The sequence below is a fragment of the Spea bombifrons genome, chromosome 8 (assembly GCF_027358695.1).
Source record: "Spea bombifrons isolate aSpeBom1 chromosome 8, aSpeBom1.2.pri, whole genome shotgun sequence".
In the NCBI taxonomy this organism is placed as follows: Eukaryota; Metazoa; Chordata; class Amphibia; order Anura; family Pelobatidae; genus Spea; species Spea bombifrons.
The window spans coordinates 17,290,033-17,311,272 of NC_071094.1; the positions used below are offsets into that span (position 1 = coordinate 17,290,033).

At 36.6% G+C, this 21,240-nt stretch overlaps 1 protein-coding gene across 1 annotated transcript; it reads left to right on the forward strand.

Moving 5' to 3' along the window:
• Positions 1-7,043: 7,043 nt before the first annotated feature.
• LOC128502815 (keratin, type I cytoskeletal 18-B-like) lies at positions 7,044-19,288 on the forward strand. The gene is made up of 9 exons (XM_053472753.1): positions 7,044-7,071; positions 10,144-10,464; positions 11,751-11,833; positions 12,439-12,595; positions 12,832-12,996; positions 16,984-17,109; positions 17,378-17,595; positions 18,297-18,325; positions 19,032-19,288. The coding sequence occupies exons 2-9, from the start codon at positions 10,153-10,155 to the stop codon at positions 19,154-19,156; spliced, it is 1,215 nt and encodes a 404-aa protein (XP_053328728.1). The 5' UTR covers positions 7,044-7,071; positions 10,144-10,152; the 3' UTR covers positions 19,157-19,288.
• Positions 19,289-21,240: the final 1,952 nt, after the last annotated feature.

Genomic DNA, 21,240 nt, shown 5'->3' on the forward strand with positions numbered 1-21,240 from the left:
TCTGGCATCCTGACCCCGGCTATCTTAACGACTCTGAGAACCTCCGGTATCCTGACCCTGGTCTGCTTAACGGCTCTGTCCAGATCACCCGTGCTTACAGCAACACTGCCAAGTGCCCTGTTATCCTCCTCAGGCCTCTTGTGCGTGTCCTGTACTGAGCAAGCGTGTTCCTTTCCTGCATACCGGATTCCTTCCGGTAAGACGATCCTTACAATGCCATTGCCCTAAACTTGTCACTTACACGTAACAACATTCATTTTTACTTTTTAGCATTTTTTAATGTTATAAGTTGTTATCTAGTCATTGAACATTGCCTTAAACCTAGGGAAGCTAAAACATGTCATATCTGCAGGAAAAAAAGGAAATACTTCAATATGTAGCATTCACCCCAAGTGAGAAGGTGAATCTAGATGTGGACCTCAATGCTCTCTTGTGCTTAGAGGGATACCAAGCGTGTCCCACTTATGAAGCCAACGTAGGCCGAATCGTATTTCTGTGGTTTGTTGGTTCTTTTGTGCATGCAAAATTTGCCTCACATTTCAGTTCTTGACTGCCCTTTGGCCAGGTTATGATTGTGATTATGATGATGGAGATTTATCCCCTGTAATGGTGCAAGACAGCTAAAACTAGTGATAAAAACATAGAAACATAGAAAGTGACGGCAGATAAGAGCCAGAAGGCCCATCCAGTCTGCCCAACCTCTGAGTACTCTCCTTTAGTACTTGCCCTTATCCTATATCTAGCTTGGCATTATGCCTATCCCATGCTTGCTTAAATGACTTTACTGTATTAACATCTACCACTTCCACTGGGAGGCTATTCCATGCGTCCACTACCCTTTCCGTAAAGTAATATTTTCTGATGTTACCATTAAACCTTTGCCCCTCTAGTTTATGCTTGTGTCCTCTTGTTGCGGTTTTATTTCTTCTTTTAAATAAACTTTCTACCTTTACTTTGTTGATTCCCTTTAAGTATTTAAATGTTTCTATCATATCCCCCCTGTCCCGTCTTTTTTCCAGGCTATATAGGTTAAGATCCTTTAACCTGTCCTGGTAAGGTTTATTTTGATGTTCCTAAGCGGGGATGCACAGTAGGACAGGCTATGAAGTGGCCGTCACATTCAACATATTTATCTTGTATGTCATCATAAATCCTGATGCTGTATTTGTTGTGTAAGAAAAACTATGTTATTACTTATTTCAAAGTTGTTTGTTGTGACTATGTGGAAGTAAAAATGTCCTGGCCTCGGGGAAAAATTTACCAATGGAACCCCAAGGGGTTAAATTAATCAGTTTAAACACAGGGTTTTTAAGATAACAAAATACATTTGAGATTTATATCAGCACTGTGTTAAACTTAACACAGCGAGGTTAGGAAGCATTAGAATCAATCATTGGATTAAGTCATGCTATCAGTGTCAAATTTTGATGAAACACGAGGGTCATAAAGTAGGATAACAATACAGCTAAAAACACAAATTAATTTCTGTCCATTACTAAATACTTATTTTTCATGAAATATCATATAATATCCCAACTTAGTCATATACTGCACTCATAAGATAATGAGTAAACTTGTCCTGTATTTTAATAAAAAGAGGCTGGTATATAAAAGATGTGGTGGACATGAATTATTCGTAAGAAATCATTAGACTTGTGCATTCATATTCGGGCGAACACGAAAACAAACACGAAGGGTGCATTTTCGTTGTTCAGCCTGAATACCAAAGAAACAAACATGGCGGCGCGAAGAGGAAGACACACAACACAAAGAATCTTCGTGTTTGTCTTCGTTTACTAATCTCCCTGATCCCTTCCCCATCTAGCCTACCTTATGTACGCAGCAGTGCAGGGGTTCACGGGAGCGGAAATCCGTAGGTTCGCCGTGAGGAGTTAAAGGGCCGTACGAGCGACTCTATTGGTCGCCTGCAGGGGCCTCCTCTGGCATCAACCAATTGTTATCTATGCAGAGAAACCCAGATCCATTTATAGTTCAGGGGCTAGGCCATTTTATATGTTGTATATATGGTGGCTCCCTGTTTTTCTTGAGTACCTTGCAGTTCTATAGATCACAGTACTTGTACTGATATGTGTGTCACAATCCAATCTACCGTGTTGATATATATGATATATATAATGTATATGATACATATATATGCCTTGTATCACTGTCAGTTGTGACTCTAGAAACAATATATAGGAAGGGGGCACATAAGATACTACAGTCAGAACTGGAGGGGGCATTAATAATTTCCACCATTAAATCATACCACTGAAAAAATACACACCAGGACAGGCTCTGCCACACTAACACCCGAACACACAGACCAGGACAGGCTCTGCCACACTGACACCCAAACACACCAGGACAGGCTCTGCCACACTGACACCCAAACGCACACACAAGGACAGGCTCTGCCACACCAACACCCAAACACACACACCAGGACATGCTCTGCCACATCCAAACACCAGAAGAGGCTCTGCCACACGAACACCCAAACACCCACCCACCAGAACAGGCTCTGCTACACCAAACACCCAAACACACACCAGGACAGGCTCTGCCACACTGACATCCAAACACACACAGGACAGGCTCTGCCACACCGACACCCAAACACACACAGTAGGACAGGCTCTGCCACACTGACACCCAGACACACACACCAGGACAGGCTCTGCCACACGGACACCCATACACACACACCAGGACAGGTTCTGCTATACTAATAACCAAAAACACACAAACAGCAGGACACTATCTATGACACAGACATCTACATCAGGATGGATTTTCCACACTGTGTATTGATGCCTCAGCTAGCACCCTCTTAGTATTGATTAATGTGGTGTCCCCACGCCCTTGTATGATTACCTCCAGCCATCACTAGTTGTATTAATGCCCCCAGCAAGCCCCTTTATTATTTTTGTGATGGCCCCATCACATATACGTGTTAGATGTGCATTTTTAACTACATAACAAGTACTTCTCTTTGAAGTAAAGACTATGATTCAAATATAATTTTAAAATAACAGCTGAACTGGCAGTTTCTTTAATATTAGATCATGCTGCTGATATGTATTAATATTAGACCCTACTGGCGATATTTATTAATATTAGACTCTGCTGCCGATAGCAGGTATAGATCAACACATTAACACAAAAACCCAGCATTGCATGTATAGAGCAATTGAAATTCACTTGTGATCTCAGCACTGAAGGTATAGATCAAATAATCAGAATCAGACATACGAATCCTGTATTTGCAGGTATACAATAGTAATGTATGGAAACATAGCAGGTACAGATCAACTGGAAAGCACATGTAAACTCAGAACATTATTCCGGTCCTCTCCACGGGAGCGTTAAAGTATTCTTATATGCAAGATACTACTTTTTTATTCATATTAAAGCTACTACTTTATTTTAACTCTTTCTCCTCCGGTCTTTTCTGGTACACCGGTACAAAGAAGAAACTCCATTCCCCAGAAGGGGCTCTATGGGCTTCCCAACAGAGGAACCTATTGAAGAATCCATTTTAATGAATTTAAGTATTATTTAATTTAATTTCTGCACATATTGTGGTGTCGTTTGTAAATTTTGCGCAGCACTTTATTTCTTTGTTTTGTGTATTATCTTTTACACACTTGTGGTCAGTGTGTTGGTTCTGCAGCACCAAGGTATTATACCTGTTTAAGTTGTGTCATTACACCAGATATCTGGCATTTTATTTTAAGCGCTGAATATCACTCTTTTCTTTTCACATGTAAACTTAGCACTGAGGGTATAGATCAAATACATGGAAACAGCATTGCAGGTATTGATCAACTGAATAAGACATACAAACACTGTATTTGCAGGTATACATAACACATACAAACATGGCATTAAATGTATAGATCACAGGTTGCACACCCCAAAGCCAGCCCTGGTGTCCACACTGCTCTCATAGAACCTGACCAGCACCCAGATAACAAACATAGGATTTGCCATGTTTGTCCCAGCACAAGTCAACTTTGTTTCCAAACAGCCCGTCTTGTGCAATCTTTGTCCCATAAATACCCTGCCTGTGCCATCTTGCTCCCGAGGGCTCAAACACCCTGCTAGTGCCATCGTTGCCTTTCCACAATTATCACAATTATATATCTGATACACAAACACTTTTACAGTCACTCACTAATTCACACTTTCATTCAGACAATTCATCCACACATTAATTCATACTCATTCACACTCTTTAGTTATTTCAATATTCTTACTACCCTCTTTCTCGCTATCTATCCCATCACGCCCTTTCTCACTATGTACCCCCTCTCCTTCCCTTCTCACTTTTTAACCCCTCTCCCTCCCCCTTTCCCTACTCACTATTTACCTTCTCCCCCTTTGTAGTTCACTCACCTTTAAGTCCTGCGGCGGGAGCACAAGGATTCTGTCTCCCTGCTCTGCCGTGGCGCAAGCTGCTTCACTGCTGAGTGCCATGATCTGATGTCATATTCCGGCACTCAGCATGAAATGCGGCACTGCAATGGAGGTAGAGGCCTCTCGGAGGAGAATGGGGGGCACCGAGCGTTTGCTAGGCGCCCCTCTCTCCTCCGCGTCAAATAAAAACATATATATAAAAAAAGACAGTGATTTAAAGTCCCATTGCCAGACTGTCCCAGGCAATCCGGACATACAGGGTGCGTTGGGTGGTTCCAAATTCGGCGGGGGGCAAGGAATAACCTAGGGGGGCAATTGCCCCCCTGTAGCGATGCCACTGATCACTGTTATGAACAGCAATATGTAGTTTTAATGAATGAATTTAGATATGTAAAACCTGAGTCAGAGAGTTCCTATTTAAATTATGATAGACTTATGTACCTAGCTATGTAACTGCGTAAAATATCAGAATATTTGACAATGGAAATGTTGATCCTCTGTGTGAAATTCATTTCAAATGGTCTTCAAGACAGGTAAGAAAAATGATCTTATAGACTAAGGGCGTTACACACAAGCAATAAATACACAGCAAGCAAATGTAAACATGACAGGGTGATCACCCGATGAAAAACATTCCACACACACATGGCAACTTGACACATCAGTGAAATAGACCGGCTATTTTTCTCCTTGAGTATAAATTAAAGTGCTGTGTACAGTAATGTAGATTAGCATTGACAAAAGCCTGGTTTTATCACCTTTGGCTCTAGTAACCTTCCTTTACCTGCACTCCTGGAGGCTGCCATTGTTGTCAGCCATGTGATATTTTGGGTAGACAAATTAAAAGAGGTTAAAAAAGGCTGGCTAAAAATAACTAAAATATGATAACCAATAATTTTAAATAAGCTGCTATAATGAGAAACTCTTCAAAAGTGCATATAAAAACTCCCCCATAAATAAATATGCAATACTGTAAATGTCAAGCAATGAAAAAGAAAGAGTTCATCTAACTCAGCACTTTGTATAATGTAGAATCCACAAGATAAAACAAATTAAACATACTTAAATTTCAGCATGTACGGGTTGTTCAGCGGTCTCAATTGACGTCTCTCAAATGCAAATACCACACGGAATATAAAAAGCAAAGAGAGACATCATAGTGCAAAAAACATCACTGCATCCAATAAAATTGTAAAACTCATACACAGCCTGCTCACCATATTCAGACCCAAATTAAAAATTTAGGCTCATAAAGCATACGTTGGACACTCTTAAGGCCGTGTCCCAAGACCCTTTTTGGAGAATAATCACTCAAGATAACGTATATAATTAAATGTTTTAAACAATTTATGAAATACTTCAAATTAGTTTTTTTTTTAAAACAAAACACTTAATCATTAATAAAATATATTATAATAAAGTGCTCAAATAGGCTCACTGGGACGCGTTTCGTCAGTCCATGACTTCCTCAGCCAGTGCAGTGATATTTTGTGACTCTCCGTGCACAAACACCACACTCAGCTGGTACCTTCCTACATAGACTTTAATTCGGAATGTCCTGCTGGCTGATTCACAATGAGCCATTATATTGTTTAAGACAGGCAGCATGATAAGGAGTCAGGGTGTTTGTCAAATAGATTGTGCTAAGTAGAACACAATACAAATGGCTAATATGCAGCTACATGAAAACATTATATTATGCAAAAAACTAAAACTGTTTAAAACAAAAAACACCACAATATACCTGAAAATCATTTTTTTTGTATTATGCTAGTAATAAAAGCATGTTGTGGAGGTACCTGTTTAACCTCATCAATGCATGTTACATGTACATTGATACCTTGTATATCTCCATATAACCTCAAATGAATGTGCATGTTATCTTGATGGTCCTTTCGAAGATCTGGTCATCAATATTATATTACAAATATATCCCTGGTGTGAGTTTGGGTTGCTATATGGCAATCAGTTGGCACTGGATAACTTTATCTCCAGTAATTGAATATGAATGTGCAACAGCACACATCTTCTCTGGGATGTCAAGGGAAGTCAGAGGATCTCACTTTGATCCCCACGGTCTGTAAAAAACAGATAAGTTAGACAGCAGGGTCAATGTCCAAAAATTGTGACACTTGGAAGGTATGATCATAACACATAATAAAAAGTGAAAAACTCCCCAAAAGAGCCTTTTTTTGGTTCAGAAAAGCAGCATTTTTGCTGGTGCATCCTGTGGGATATTGCTGAACATATTTTTTTCTGCAGTGGCATCTCATCTATCCAATGTTGTGAAAAATAACATATATATGTCTATAATATAGTATAAAGTACCTATTACTGCTATGCAAAATACTTCACACTTTCACTGAATTAAATGGTTAAAGAATGTCTAAACCTTGCACTGTGCAAGCCTCAGATACTCCATATGTTACCCCCTCCCATTTCTCAACCAACAATGTAGGTGTGAATACAGCCCTAGTCACCCTTTTGCCAAGTTAGGACCTCACTGAAAAAGCATTTTGACATTACAGATTACTGTAAATTACTTAAGCAATTTTTGTGAGACCTCCCTCATTCCTGTGTTATATAAAGTAAATCTGGAAAAACTGTATACATTACCAATCAGCGTGGTGAGGATCAGCATACAAAAAGGTACAGTAGCTCTTCTTTTACGTGCTAAATAAAATGCTTTCATTTTACATTGTTACATAGGGTAACGGTTTATATCGTAATCAAGCAACAACAAAAAAACATGCATTAATAAGATATATAGGATTAAGTATATGGGCTATGGAGATACTGGAGATAAGTTTTTTTGTGTTTTATCGACTTTATGCTGTGGCGATCATCAGAACTGTGATGTAATTTGTGTAAGGAAGTGTAACTGCCAAATGGATCAGGAGATGAAGAAATTTGCAATTCACTGAAATAAGGTGTTTCCCATGTATTAGTTGTTGTGGAGGTCACTCCATCCAAAACAATTGACTGTTTGTGTATACCCTGTCCATCTGAGTAACTATTAATTTATACGTATTGCTGCATTAAACCCGTGGGCACCATTTCTCTTTGCGTACCCTATCCCTTTTCATAACTAAACTAGCACACAATCATACAAGAGAGGGATATAGCTGACAGGATAGTTTGCATGATATTTGTGGTTTAAATTCCTTGATTTCACTATGCATTATAAAAGTCCAACCCTAGTGAGCTATCTGATTCAGAAAGAGCTTGGTCAACCCTGAATGGTTAAATCAGTGAGATTCTCTTAAAAGGTCTCCTCACCCACTGAATTGTACTGTACATCGGCCTTGAACATATTGTCCCTGGTTAAAATTTAGTTGTAGAATTCCACGTGAGTACAGCATTAAATATGCTCCCCCTCTGTTTTCTATGTGTTTACCAAGGACTTTTTACTTACCAGAAGATATTTAATAAAATATCATAATTTATAAATATGCCCATTATATTCACATATACGGTATTATTATTCATAGTGCCATCATGTATAGCATTTATATATTTACACCACAAAAGAGAAGGACGAATAGAAGGGAAGAAATAAAAGATGTATTGTTACTATGTGTGTTTCCTTGGTAATTAATGCAAAACAGAATACTGATCACAGATTTATAATGTAGTGGCATCTTTTGTGCATCGTGAATGTTTCAATGCTAGACGAAGAAGAAAACAGAATTAGTATCATAGAAATGCAACTATTAGGGTATGTGTTGCAATTTATAAATGATATTAGGCAAAATAATTTCTCTTATACATACATTACGTGTCCATATTCAATTCAATCATCTACCTAATACTTTCTGACAGTTTTAAACATTAGCCCCTCTAATTTAAAACTATGCCCTGTTGTTGTGGTATAAGTATTTCTTATTTTAAATAAACTCTCCTCCTTTATCATGTTGATGGCTTTTACGTGTTACAATGTTTCTATCATATCCCGTCTTTCTTCCAGGCTGTACAGTATATGTTAAGATCAGGGGCGTACCTAGAGTATTTGGCACCTGGCAGATCCTGTATGTGGCACACATACTTTAAAACTGCATAGCTTCTATCGCTACGCAAACATTGACAGGGGTACAGGATAACTGTTATTATATACTAAGGCAGACATTGACGGTGGTACAGCATAACACCTATCACTATATACTGAGGCACACGTTGACTGGGGTACAACATAACTGCTATCATATACTGAGGCAAACATTGAGAGTGGTATAGGATTACTGTTATTGTATACTGAGGCAAACATTGACTTTGGTAGAGCATAACTATCATTATATACTGAGGCAAACATTGACAGGGGTACAGCATAACACCTATCACTATATACTGAGGCACACATTGACAATAATGCAGCAGAACCCCTATCACTATATACTAAGCCAAACATTGATGTGGTGTAGGCCTACTACTTCAGTGTCTGGCTTAGTACACTTTTAATAAAAGTAACACACAAAAATTATACCAAAAAATCAATAACAATATATATATATATATATATATATATATATATATATATATATATATATATATATATATATATATATATAATTGTTAACAGCATTCACAGTCCTATCATGCCCAGGTTCTAGCATGTACTGGTTGTCTGGGCATGATAGGAGTGTGATTGCTGTTAGCAATCATATATATATTAATAGTGAGATCAAATGTTTCTGTCCAATTTTGGTGTGATACTTACGTTTAATAAAAGTGTGGTTAACACACCAAAATCGGACAAAAAAAAATTCACAAATATATAATTGCTAACAGCGATCACACCCAATGTAGATACCTGAGGTACCCCACTTGTAACAAGATCTTTATCTGACTATACTCTATTAACTACAACTATCTGTCGCTCAACAAACTGGCTTATCCATATTTTAATATCCAAACCCAAACAGTGGAATTTATTTTATCTTTGTGGGCATTATTTAGAGTTCCCACAATTATTATTGGGGGTATATACTGTTTATATATTTTTTTTATTTAGGTGATTTATATGCCCTATACTTTGGGTTGTATACTCTATATTTGCCTTTGGGTAACTTTTTCATTTTATATGCCATGTGTCATAAGCCATTTATACTATACTATATTTAAAACATGATTTATTTCATCTACTCATACATTCTGTATTTGTTGATAATATGTTTTATGTATTTGTTGTTTTTATAATAGTGTGGTCACTTATGTGTATGGTTTATATTAAAGAGATATATCCCAGGTATCTACATTGGGAGTCATACTTTATAATACAGTTATAAGGTATGTCTTTTTGCAAATTATACAAAGGGTAGACATTCCAAGTCAAACAGCAAGTGATTTAAGTAAATTACAAGAAGAATTGAGAGTGTGGCATCTGCAGTTTGTTTGCAGTATGTTAATAATTGTAAAATAATGAACTTGAGACCCAAAAATTCCAAGGCATAATATAGCATTGGGTACACTGTTCTGTCATTGACAATAGAAAAGAGAGACTTGGGAGTAATTATTTCTGAGTACCGGTACTTATAGGTACCCAGGGAATGCAATAAAGAATCACAAAAAGTTGACAGGTTGCTGAGTTATATACCAAGAAGAATCAGTGGCAGGACAGAGATGTTATATAATTGTTACAAATGATATAAATCAGTGTGATAGAGTGCTTGATTTTAAATGTGTCTACAAATCATTGGTCCATTTCATCTGTTCTTTTATATGCAGATTATTCCCATGGCTTCTGTTAGATCCATCTGTGGGGGGTCCTCAAACCTCAAATTGTCCAAAGCAAGTCTTTCTTACTGTGGAAAACCAAGACCCTCAGTTGCAACCCCCATATTTACAGCAATGCCTAATGGATCTAATGAGAAGGAGCTGATGCAGAATCTAAACCATAGACTGGCCAACTACTTGGAGACGGTTTGTGCTTTGGAAAAATCAAATGAGCATCTAGAGAAACAGATACGGGAGAAGCTGTCAGAGGAAACAGGTGTGAAGAGTGATCATAGTGTGCAATACACTGCCATCAGCACTCTCAGAAATCAGGTAAGAATACAACTAAAACCTGTTAACCAGGCCTAAATTAATAATCAGTAATAATCCTTACAAGCAGAATACTCAACACTATGCCCGATTATGTATGGTATATTGAGACATATGCATCAGGCATTATTCATATGTTTTTATATCTACTATATATGATATTTTTTTCTGAAGGTCATGTCTAGAAGGTACTATTTTAAAGTATACTTTATCAGGATTAGTTGTTCTACTTGACAACTGCCATAGTCCACCCCTGTAACCTGTTGGGACAGCTAACATAAATTTCACATTAGTTTGCAGACTTGAAAAATTCATTAAATCACTTTATGTCAATTATTCTATATTTATAGACAGTTTCTGCATACTGTTATCAGAATATGATACTATTGAGTAAATGTGAATGGTCTCACCATTATATAAGAATGAAAAGTCCCGGAAAACTAATATTAGTACAATGCACAGGGTCTGGCTGCAAATATTTACCAGAAATACCTTTCATTGTACATGTAAAAGGAAAAAGTTTCCAAGGTGAGAATATAAACACAAAATAGTCTAGAAACGATTTTATCTATATTTACAGAAGCATAAGTATATTATTAGAAGTCAAATGATGGACTGTTAAAATAGTCTAAAATAACTGTCAGTTCATGGCATAAGAACAAAAATGTGTTTCTTATTATAGAGCATTCTCCTGCTTTTTGTTTAAGTTTTGTATAAGTCTACTGCTTTTTTTTAATACAAAGTAAAGAATTCCTCACATAAAAATAGGTTTTAACACATACATATCTGCCAGAATAATTGTGTATTTCTATGTTAGGAGAAACAGGACTATTACAAAACAAAACTCACATTTACATTTATCATGATCCCAAATAAAACCCCATTTATGTTCCATGACCCCCAGGTGCTCCAAATAGGTATAATATAAGGTGGCCCACCATCTGCATCCTGATTCTCTTCCTCAACTGAAGTACCCAACCCCAAGCAAAGAATTAATTATTCCTCCAATGGCAATTGTTGAAAACAATCAGCTGACTAATGCTCTCTCATTTCGCAGAGTAATAAATATCTTAAATCAGGTCAGGAAATGTTTAGCCCTCGGCTTCCTTACATAGCCAGTACTCAAGGGGATGCCAAACTCATGTTGACCAAAGGGCCAGTGGATGCCAAATCACAGTCATAATTAGCATAATTTAATACGATTTTTTTTTACTGGTCATATTACCATTATCGGTGCAAGATGCAGAATGCTGTCTGTTTTCATAACATTTTCTCCACTGATTTTCCAGATTGCAAGTGCTACCTTGGAGAACACCAGGCTCATGCTTGAAATTGATAACACCAGACTAGCTGCTGATGACTTCCAGGTGAAGTGAGTATCAGCTACATATAGGAAGTCTGAAATATAGTCTCACAACTTAAAGGAAACAAAAGTAACAATCAGAGAAGGACGTAACTATGCTGTTTCCCCACAAGATATTTAAGTAAGCAGTGTTCAAAAGAAGGACAATGGATGTACAATGATGATCGCAACCCTATTGGCCAGTATACTACCCGCTCTAGAGACACCAAGTGTTTCTGTGACAATTTAGACGTACAAGCATGAAGTCTAAGTGTCTTTGTAAAATTACTGAATGACTTGTCTTAAAACAATCAGTTTGCATAAATGAGAGATTATGTTATACTGAACATCACCGCTTTTTCTGAATAAATGACTGGTCTTACTATTATCTACGTTGGTTCTTTGTTACATCTTAAAATTGCTGTGCATGCCAAACGTGTAGGGACCTGTGTTCAATTTTAAAAAGGTTTGTTCTAAGTAAAACAACAGTATTGTACAATTTTAAATTGTCTTCAATTTGCTTTTAACAATGAAAGCATTAATAGTCAAGAAAATATTCCTCAATCTGTGTGATACGTTTCTGTAGAATTTCTAATGTGCCAGTTGAATAAGAATTTTTTTTTTTACGTTAATAGATGGAGCAACGAATCTGCTCTACTTCGGTTTGTGGAAAGAGATATGAATGCTTTACAAAACACTAAGGAAAACCACGAGTCCATTGTCTTTAGCTTGAAAACGCAACTAGAGAGCCTCCAGAAGGAGCTGATGACTATACAGAGCGACCATAAACAGGTACCATTAATATGTAACCTTCAACAACTGTTTAAAGGGCTTGCAATAATTAACCAGGCAACCAATTTCACCATATCATTTAAAAAAAAACACCCACAATATTCCAAGGACGCATAACAGCAGAACAATGATACTGTTGTGATTCACAAGCCCAGCATCAAAAAAACTCAGCTAACATATACTGAAAAGGGGTATATATGTCAATATTTGCTTGACAAGTATGGTTTGTATTACAGGAAGTTGCAGCTCTTAAAGAATTGCTTGCCAGGGGAAAATTGGATGTCAAGGTTGATGCTGCTCAGGCTCCAGACCTTAATTCTATCTTATCTGACATCCGCTTGCAATATGAAGACATAATAAAAAGAAATAAAGAGGAAGCAGATGCATTATTCCAGTCTCAGGTACAACAACTTTTTTTTGTTTGGAAATAATTTATTAATTTTTAAAACATACATACTATAATAAATTAAACAAAAAATCAGATTATAGGACAAGCGGCTGAAAAGGTAAGTTGTTAAAAAAAAATGTAAACATAAACAATGTTGCATATTCTAAGTGTCAGCTGCAGCAATCACCAATAACCGATATCTTTTCCATTTGAGATCTACTTGAAATAGACTTAGACGTCTACAAACAATACATTCCTAGACATAAACATGGGTGCTGTGACCTCCAAACATCATAGATATTATGTTTAAATAGATGTGCCGAAAAGGCTTCTGCTCTAGCTCTTAGTCTTTTAGCACATTTCCCCATTTTCTTTAGGAATTTACAATCTATGTCAAAATCCTGGATGAAATTTAGATCTCCTTCCATGGTGATTAGGCCTTTGGCTATCTTTTCTAAACTCTCCATTGAGTCATTTAATCAAATGGTCTGAGGGGGCATAGAGAACCATTAGTGTGTACAGGATATCATTAATCCTGCACACAAGAATAATCTGTCTTCCCTCCTGATCTGTTTCATGAAAAAGGAATTGCCACTCCTCTCTTCTTTTTGTCTGGTGGGGATGATGAATAAATATGAGGGTACCTACGATATTTCCATTGTGGATTTTGGTGTTGTTTCCAATGGGATTCCTGAATAAATGCGATGTCTACATTTCCTTTTACTAAGAGATCATATAAGAAAGATCTCTTGTAAGGTGAATTCAACCCCTGAGTGTTAATGGAGTCTACTATACCCTTGCAATGTATCCTGCCGAAACGTTCGGCCCCAAGATCCTGGTCCGACAGGTCAAGAAGAAGAGTCCACAGAGCAAAAATAGAGAAAAGAAAAGAAAAAGCAAAAAAACATTTAACATATAACATACATTCTAAACCCCTCAACCAGGAGGGGGCTGCAAGCCAACCTCTCTGGGAAGAGAAAAAATCCCTGAACCATCTGGGATATATATTGGAGGTGTGGCCAAAGAGGATTATATCATTCGAGGGTCATTACCAGAAAGAGAGGAGAAAAAAATTATTATTGGTTATTACATTTCACATTACCCATCATAGTGTAGTGCACAATCATTATGTATTTGTATTAAACCATTTAGGAGTGACTATATATCCTTATGTAAGCATTATAATGTATTGACATTAATTTGTCCTCTTTATCAACTCAAAAAAAAAAAAAAACTTGTATAAAATAAATCCTATTTTACCATATCCTTGTGTATATCTTTATCTTTATATATTATATTTGTCAACTTTATTAGCCCAGAGTAGGAGAAAAAAAACCTTTAGCTTCTATCCTGTTGTGTTAAATTATTGCAATTTCCATTAACCAATGTGGGGTAGTGCAAAATTCTAACGATTATAAGTTGCAAGATGGGTGATAGCACTTAAATTTTAAACCAAACTTTAAAGTTATTATAAAATAAAATCTTAATTAGTAATTGAAAATATTAAGAGTGCATAATCAGTATCATGTTAGGGATATTAATGAGACAAAATAGGCAAAACCAATATTTTATCACATACGCAAAATAACGACGCTACCAAATATTGTAGTACCACATCCACAATACTAATTTAAGGAGATACCCTATATTTTATCTCCGATCCTAAATTCTTTTAGATCGCCGAAAATTATAATTCAAATTAGATAGATCTTGCCACGATAGTCAATCAAAAATATTATTTATTGTAAATACAATTTATAAAATATATATATGAGTCACACAGTGCATAATATAAAACAGAAGATTCTTAAAACATGTCAAATTACAGTATATCCAAATACAGTATATTATCGATAGTTATCAATATGAGTTACTACTTTATGAGTCTAACACACAATTAATTTCCATCCCACTCAGCAACCAAAAATTGATAATAATCAGGGCAGTAATAAAGATATCACTATCTCTAATATTAGTTCAACTAATATAACAAATTAAAAATAATTTAATTGTGTCTAAGAGTATTAGTGAAGTTCCTAATAGATGAAAATAATGTCAAACTTCATCTATAGGTAAAAATACCTTTTCATTATTGTTATTATCACGGGTTATAAGCTGCAGTATCACAAGCCGTCATATACAATAATGCAATATACTACTTCCCAGAAACAGGGAATTCTATACGAAGAAGACAAAATTCATCTCTATTCAGAATAATAAAACAATTATAATTACCACCACTTGTTGCTGTTGTCCCACCGATCCTTGTAGAAATTAATCCAGGTTCATTGGCAAGAAATTAAGTAGGAAAGAATATAACTTTCTACCAGTTATATAGGTTAGAACTCAAAGTAACTCTAAGAGTAAAATATGGTGCCAGAATCTTAAGATTCCAATTCGCTGGGGTCAATTTGGTGAATAAGTCCGTCAGGGTCTGTCCATTTCAGGGTGCGTTTTTAAGGTCCGTTTTTTTTTTTAATTATTAAAGACCTAAGCTTTTAAAAACAGGGCTTATTATCATAGGTTTTACCCATTATAATTAGAATTTCTACTCATATTTACACCGTTGTAATTTCTTAATTTACCTGTGAGAGACGCTCTGGTCTAAGAATTAACTTAAAACCATTACATATGTGTTTGGAATTTATCCTTGGTCACCCTAAGCGCCAAATGTTACTTCCTAGATAGTAACTCAGGTCTTGGTAGTCTTCCCATGTATCCCCCATTCCAAGTTACATTTCTAAAGATATGCAGTGTCTACTCCTTAACTTTCTCATGGAAAATAACATTAATTGTATCATATATACACTGAAACATCATTATACATGAATACTTCTTTGTTCTCAATTATAGAGGGAACAAGGACAAAAAGAAATAATCACTACATTATTAAGTAAAATAAAATGGCTCTGACTCCATTTTGTGTTCATGTAGAATACAGAATATATGGAATATATGTTTTCTATCATACAATATCTGACAATCCCTTGTCTCATATTAAACCATTTTAGACTGTCGGTGTATCTTCGTGTGAGCATTAACCAAATATTTACATTTTGTTTTAAAAAAGAAAATTATTTTTATGTAAGAATGATTCCCCATATACAACAGAACCAATATTGAATTAGATATATGTACAATTTAAAAAAAATAGCCTAAATCAAGTGGTAATAAATTAATGTAATCATCTTAACCCCTTAATGACAAAGCCCGTACATGTACGGGCTCAAAATGCATTGTTTTCAATGGGTTTAGGGACCGCCCATTGTCCTTAAGGGGTTAAACAACATCGGGTAGAACAAAGATTATTACATCTATAGATTTCAATATCAAGTACATTAAATAATTTGTAGGTATATATAAGACCAGCAAGATATTATTACATCATTAGCAATTATGTTATAAGTAATTAGACCCATGTGTTGCCCATGAGATCTTTTTTTAACCAGGTTTTCCTCATCTCTTTAAGAAGCAAACTATAATGTCTCTTGGAAAATGACAATAAGTTGTCTTAGCAGCCCACCCCAGTCATCAGACAGACCTAATGTGGAGGTGCAAAACAGGAAATAAGTTTATATTTATACACCCAAACATAATTAGATCAGGAGTATAATCCCATCACTACCAGACAGCCCGCACTAGCCACCGCACAGTTCCATCGATTTGCGGCTAGGTCCCGGTCAGGTGCATGGGAGTCTGGTTAGGGCAGACCAGACGGGGTTTTCCGGTCACCTTGTGCCCCCCAATGAGCACAGGGTGACTTAGACATAAGGGGGCTTGGCAGGCAGGCAAGGAGCCTCATCCTCTTTATATGAGTTCTCAATTCTGATATGCTAGAAATTGATTTTGTTATGCATTATTTTGTTATTTTGTATCTTGGTAAATAAAACTATAGCTACTTATCTCAGCTTCAATGTTCATATCTGGGTTTCTTATTGTATAAGATTTTGTGTCTCTTTTGTATTCATAAAATTAAATCATATTGTGTCTGATATTTTAGTATGAGTCTGTTACACTGCAATTGCAAAGGGAAGATCAAGAAGCTCAAAGAGTTCAGGTGGAGCTACGTGAGAAACGGAGCTCATTACAGGCACTGCAGTTGGATCTGGAATCAATGAACAACCAGGTGAAAAAAATGTGACATGTAAATGCCATTGCCAGATGTGTACCTCTTAAAGGAAAGGACCACGTAATTCTAAAATCTGTTGATATGTTTCTTTTATATGGAGTGATTATTTATATTATATTTGTAAGTACATAATACAGTGGTCTGTATTGTACAGATGTACAAAATATGTTGGAGAATTACAAACAAATACAGAAAAAAAATACGGAGAAGACCAGTACGCACCCAGTATTTGTGAGCAAAATGCTTTTATTTTGCCTTTGTGCAGGTAAATTCTCTAAGACAAGATCTTGAAAACACTGAAGTTAGGTACAAGAATGAGCTGGATAGGCTGCAGAGCTGTGTCACTCAACTGGAACAAGAAATATCAGAGATTGTGAGCACAGGACAGAACAATAAGCTAGAATATGAAGCTCTCCTAAAGATCAAAGAGACTCTAGAGGCTGAAATTAAGGAGTATCGACGTCTTCTAGAAGGGGAATATGAGTAAGTACTCAATGCTGCCTTGGTGACAGGAGCTGGGTCTTGGTTATTTCATATTAAAATTAAATTAAAACACATTTTACCCAGAGAATGTCACAGGTCTGTGTGATAAGTAATCGCTCTGTCCACACATACATGACAACATTCCCTTGCTGTCCTCTTCAGTAAATATGATAAACAAGTAAAGCTAATGAAATGTATGTTAAAGGAATGTAAGACTTCCTGTCGTTCTCTGTCCTTAATAAAACAGAAAATGTGATGAATGAATGATTATGCATGAATGGCAAGCTGTTACGAGCATGTCTGCAAAGGGAAGATGCCCAGCTGTACACTTCAGCTGCTTACTTCAAAAGCTTTGAGAGTGCAAACAGATTATTTTATTGTTTGTGAACTACAGCATAAGAGGATGCAGGCCTAAACTGGTCATCAGTGCACCTAGCAATTGCCCATTAATACCTTTATTGCCATTTGTGCAGCCAACCCAGTGGTTTAGTATATTATTGGGAAGCAGCTGACTCAAGACTTTAAGAAGCACCATGTTCACTAAAGTGCACAATAAAGCGTTGTAGATTGTGATATTATTATTGCAGGCTATTAAATTCCCAGAAAGTTTAGTAAAAGTGGAATTACACCATATTAGATCCTGAATATATGTTATGGCTTATATTGACAGCAACTTAGGATATATTTTTGTTTTGTTACAGGGACAATATCATTGCACCTCAACCAAGGCGTAAGTATTATTAATTTAGTTCAGCTCTCACATCAATTAAGACTTTAAAAATACTTTTGGCACCAAATTATTAAACTGATAGATGCAGATGCTTGTAATAGATTACACCATGACAATGGCACACATAAATCTGACGTTTTTACTTTATGCACTCCAGGTGGCCTAGACACCAGGGGCGGGCTGAGCCGGGGGGCAACTGCCAGGCCGCCCTAAATCTAAACGGGCACTGCAAATGGCCGGATTAATCTAGGGGCTGATGGAGCTGCAGCTCCAGGCCCCTACCTGAAAAGAGGCCCAGTCAGTGCCGGGTTTTAGAAGAGGTACTGGCATAAAATAAAAATTAGTGGGAAATGACCGGAGTTAGGTCCAAATGAGCAGAGTTTGGGAAGGACTGAGTAGAATATACACCAACGCCATTAACAGCTGCAATTGGGTGGAATGGGGGCTATATTTGCTATACGTTTGATTACTGAGTGTATTCATTACCCTGGGAATTTTGTGAGAAATTGTAGTTGAGCTTATCAAGTGATTTGTATCAGAAAGCATTATTAAATTCTGACCTCAGTGGGCTGCCCTTGTGAGAATAGTTGAGTTAGCTTACCATAGAGTTGGATCAAGGAGTTGAAATGTTGAGCTATCCCACAAACTCCCATGTTAATAATTCCGGCTCATATAAGCGTCTAAACAATGTTATTCTTTTCTACAGAACCGGATGTCAGAACCAAGAAGATTGTAAAAATTGTCACACAAACTCTAGTTGATGGAAAGATTGTGGATGAATCCAGTGAAGTGGAAGAATTTGAGAATGCTGAGAATATAAATTCTTTGTAATACTGATGGCGTTGATAATTTGACAAACAGTACCGTGCTTGCTATTTGCTCTATGGACCAGCTTCAACAAATATTCCTTGCCTTAATATATCTAGATGATTTTCTGTAACCTTATGTTGCAGCGAAATATCTTATATCACATGACATAAATCTATAAACTAATTTGCTCTCTGTGCATTCAGTTTCGGATACCCAAGCCTAGTTCCATAACTTTTCAGACCCCAGTATGCAACTTCCGTTTCATTGCAATCTAATAGCAAAACACACACAAAAAAAGCTTAAAATAAAATATATTTTTTTTAACCCTTTAATGACAATTGACGGTCCGGGCACGTCACCTGAAAACAAAGGGTTAACGACAATTGACGCACCAGGACCGTCATGACTTCAAACGGATGCAGAGAGTGATCTATGTTCGGTTTCTGTACCCAAACGGTGTTGCTGTAATGCTTCGACGTCAAGGCATTCAGCAACCCTGCGATTGGCATCAGGGGCCATTTCTGGCCCCTGCCCGGGGCGTCTCCCACCCCAGGGTACCCCAGCGTCCTTTAAAAAAAAAAAACAATGGAGTTGAAAAGAGAATCTGGCTCCACTTCCAGGTTGAATACAGGTACTGCATGTGTGTATGTGTGTGGGGAAAAACACACAGAAAAATATTACTGCAAACTTTGAAAAAATGCTGGTGGTAAAATGTGTGCATACAAAAACAGCAAAATCTATTTAGCAGTTTTTTTCATTGGCTTTTATAGATGAGTAAAAGATTTTTCAAGTAAAAGTTAGAAAAAGCCATTTTTTTCTAAATGTTTCACCATATTTTATACTTTTTTTTTTTATAGTAAATGATATGATACAATCAAAGCAATGACATCTAAAGAAAGTCCATCTTGTCCTGAAAAATACAATATATAACGTGTGTTGGTTCAGTAAACGGGAAAGAATAAAATTACAGCTAAACACAAGCACCACAGAAATGTTAAAACGAAGGGTACAAAAAATATAATCATCCGCTGTCACGAAGGGGTTAAAATGCCATTACAAAAATATGTAAATAATAACAAAAATAACAGCTACAAATTACTTTATTGTCTTGACTATAGGATTCTGTCACTGATCAATGAAACTGAATAAATATTTTTAACTCTGATGAAAGATGTACCTATACCTAGGGTGCAGCTTTAAGCAAATATAATCTTTTAGATTATTAAAGATATAAAGTGATTAAAAATAAGACTGATAAGATATGTGCACACAGACTTACCCGTGTTTTTCTGATATTTTTATTATGTATGTATGGCTAGCTCTGAATTTTAGAATACTAGTCTGAGAGATGTGCAATACCATACTGTGATTTTTCACTTTATTTCCCAGTAACATCAAATAGCTCAACAGTGAAAAGGCTGACTTCTTGCAGAAGTTAATAATTTACAGACTTGATAGTGGCTGACAGTCTGACACACAATTTGCAAGCTATGCTTGAACAGGCAGATTATTTAAGCATGCCATAAAGGCACAGTCCAACGACCTATACAGCCCCACCAATAGATGGGCTGGGGTAGGTATGGCACTAAACTATCATATTTTCACAGGCGCATTTTTTGTTATTTTTATATGGTATCTCACTGACTACACTTCAGTGCAGCTGGAAGACTTCACTGAACCCCTCCTTCAGTGAGGCCCTCCTCAGGCTTCCGCCAGGGACTACGTATCCCTATGTTGGGAGTGCAGTCCTAGAAGAAAACAGGGATCTGGTCTTTACCCTGGCTACTTTTGGAGTGCTTTTTCACATGGCGAGAGGAAACAATCAGACATTGAGCCATCACAAATGCCCACCCCCCAAAAAAAACGATTGCACCAAATAAAACAAATAATAATTTTTAACAAAAAAAAAATGTACCGGTGAACATTTGTGAATCTGCATCTCCTATCAGAATGATAAAGATACATTAAAAACATAGCACATAAAAAGTAATGTTTTTATGCTCTGATTGCATGTGCCATGATGACAGCCATGTTTTGGCTAAAGTGTACACTGGAGTGTCTGTTGCGTTTTTTTTTTAATTTACTATTCCAAGGATCTGAAAGAT

Bases quoted from the DNA above. Each gene is read 5' to 3' on its own strand.
- LOC128502815 (XM_053472753.1), top strand. From the start codon at position 10,153: ATGGCTTCTGTTAGATCCATCTGTGGGGGGTCCTCAAACCTCAAATTG. The intron at 12,596-12,831 runs GTACCATTAATA...TTTGTATTACAG, and splicing joins TACAGAGCGACCATAAACAG to GAAGTTGCAGCTCTTAAAGA. The intron at 12,997-16,983 runs GTACAACAACTT...CTGATATTTTAG, and splicing joins ATGCATTATTCCAGTCTCAG to TATGAGTCTGTTACACTGCA.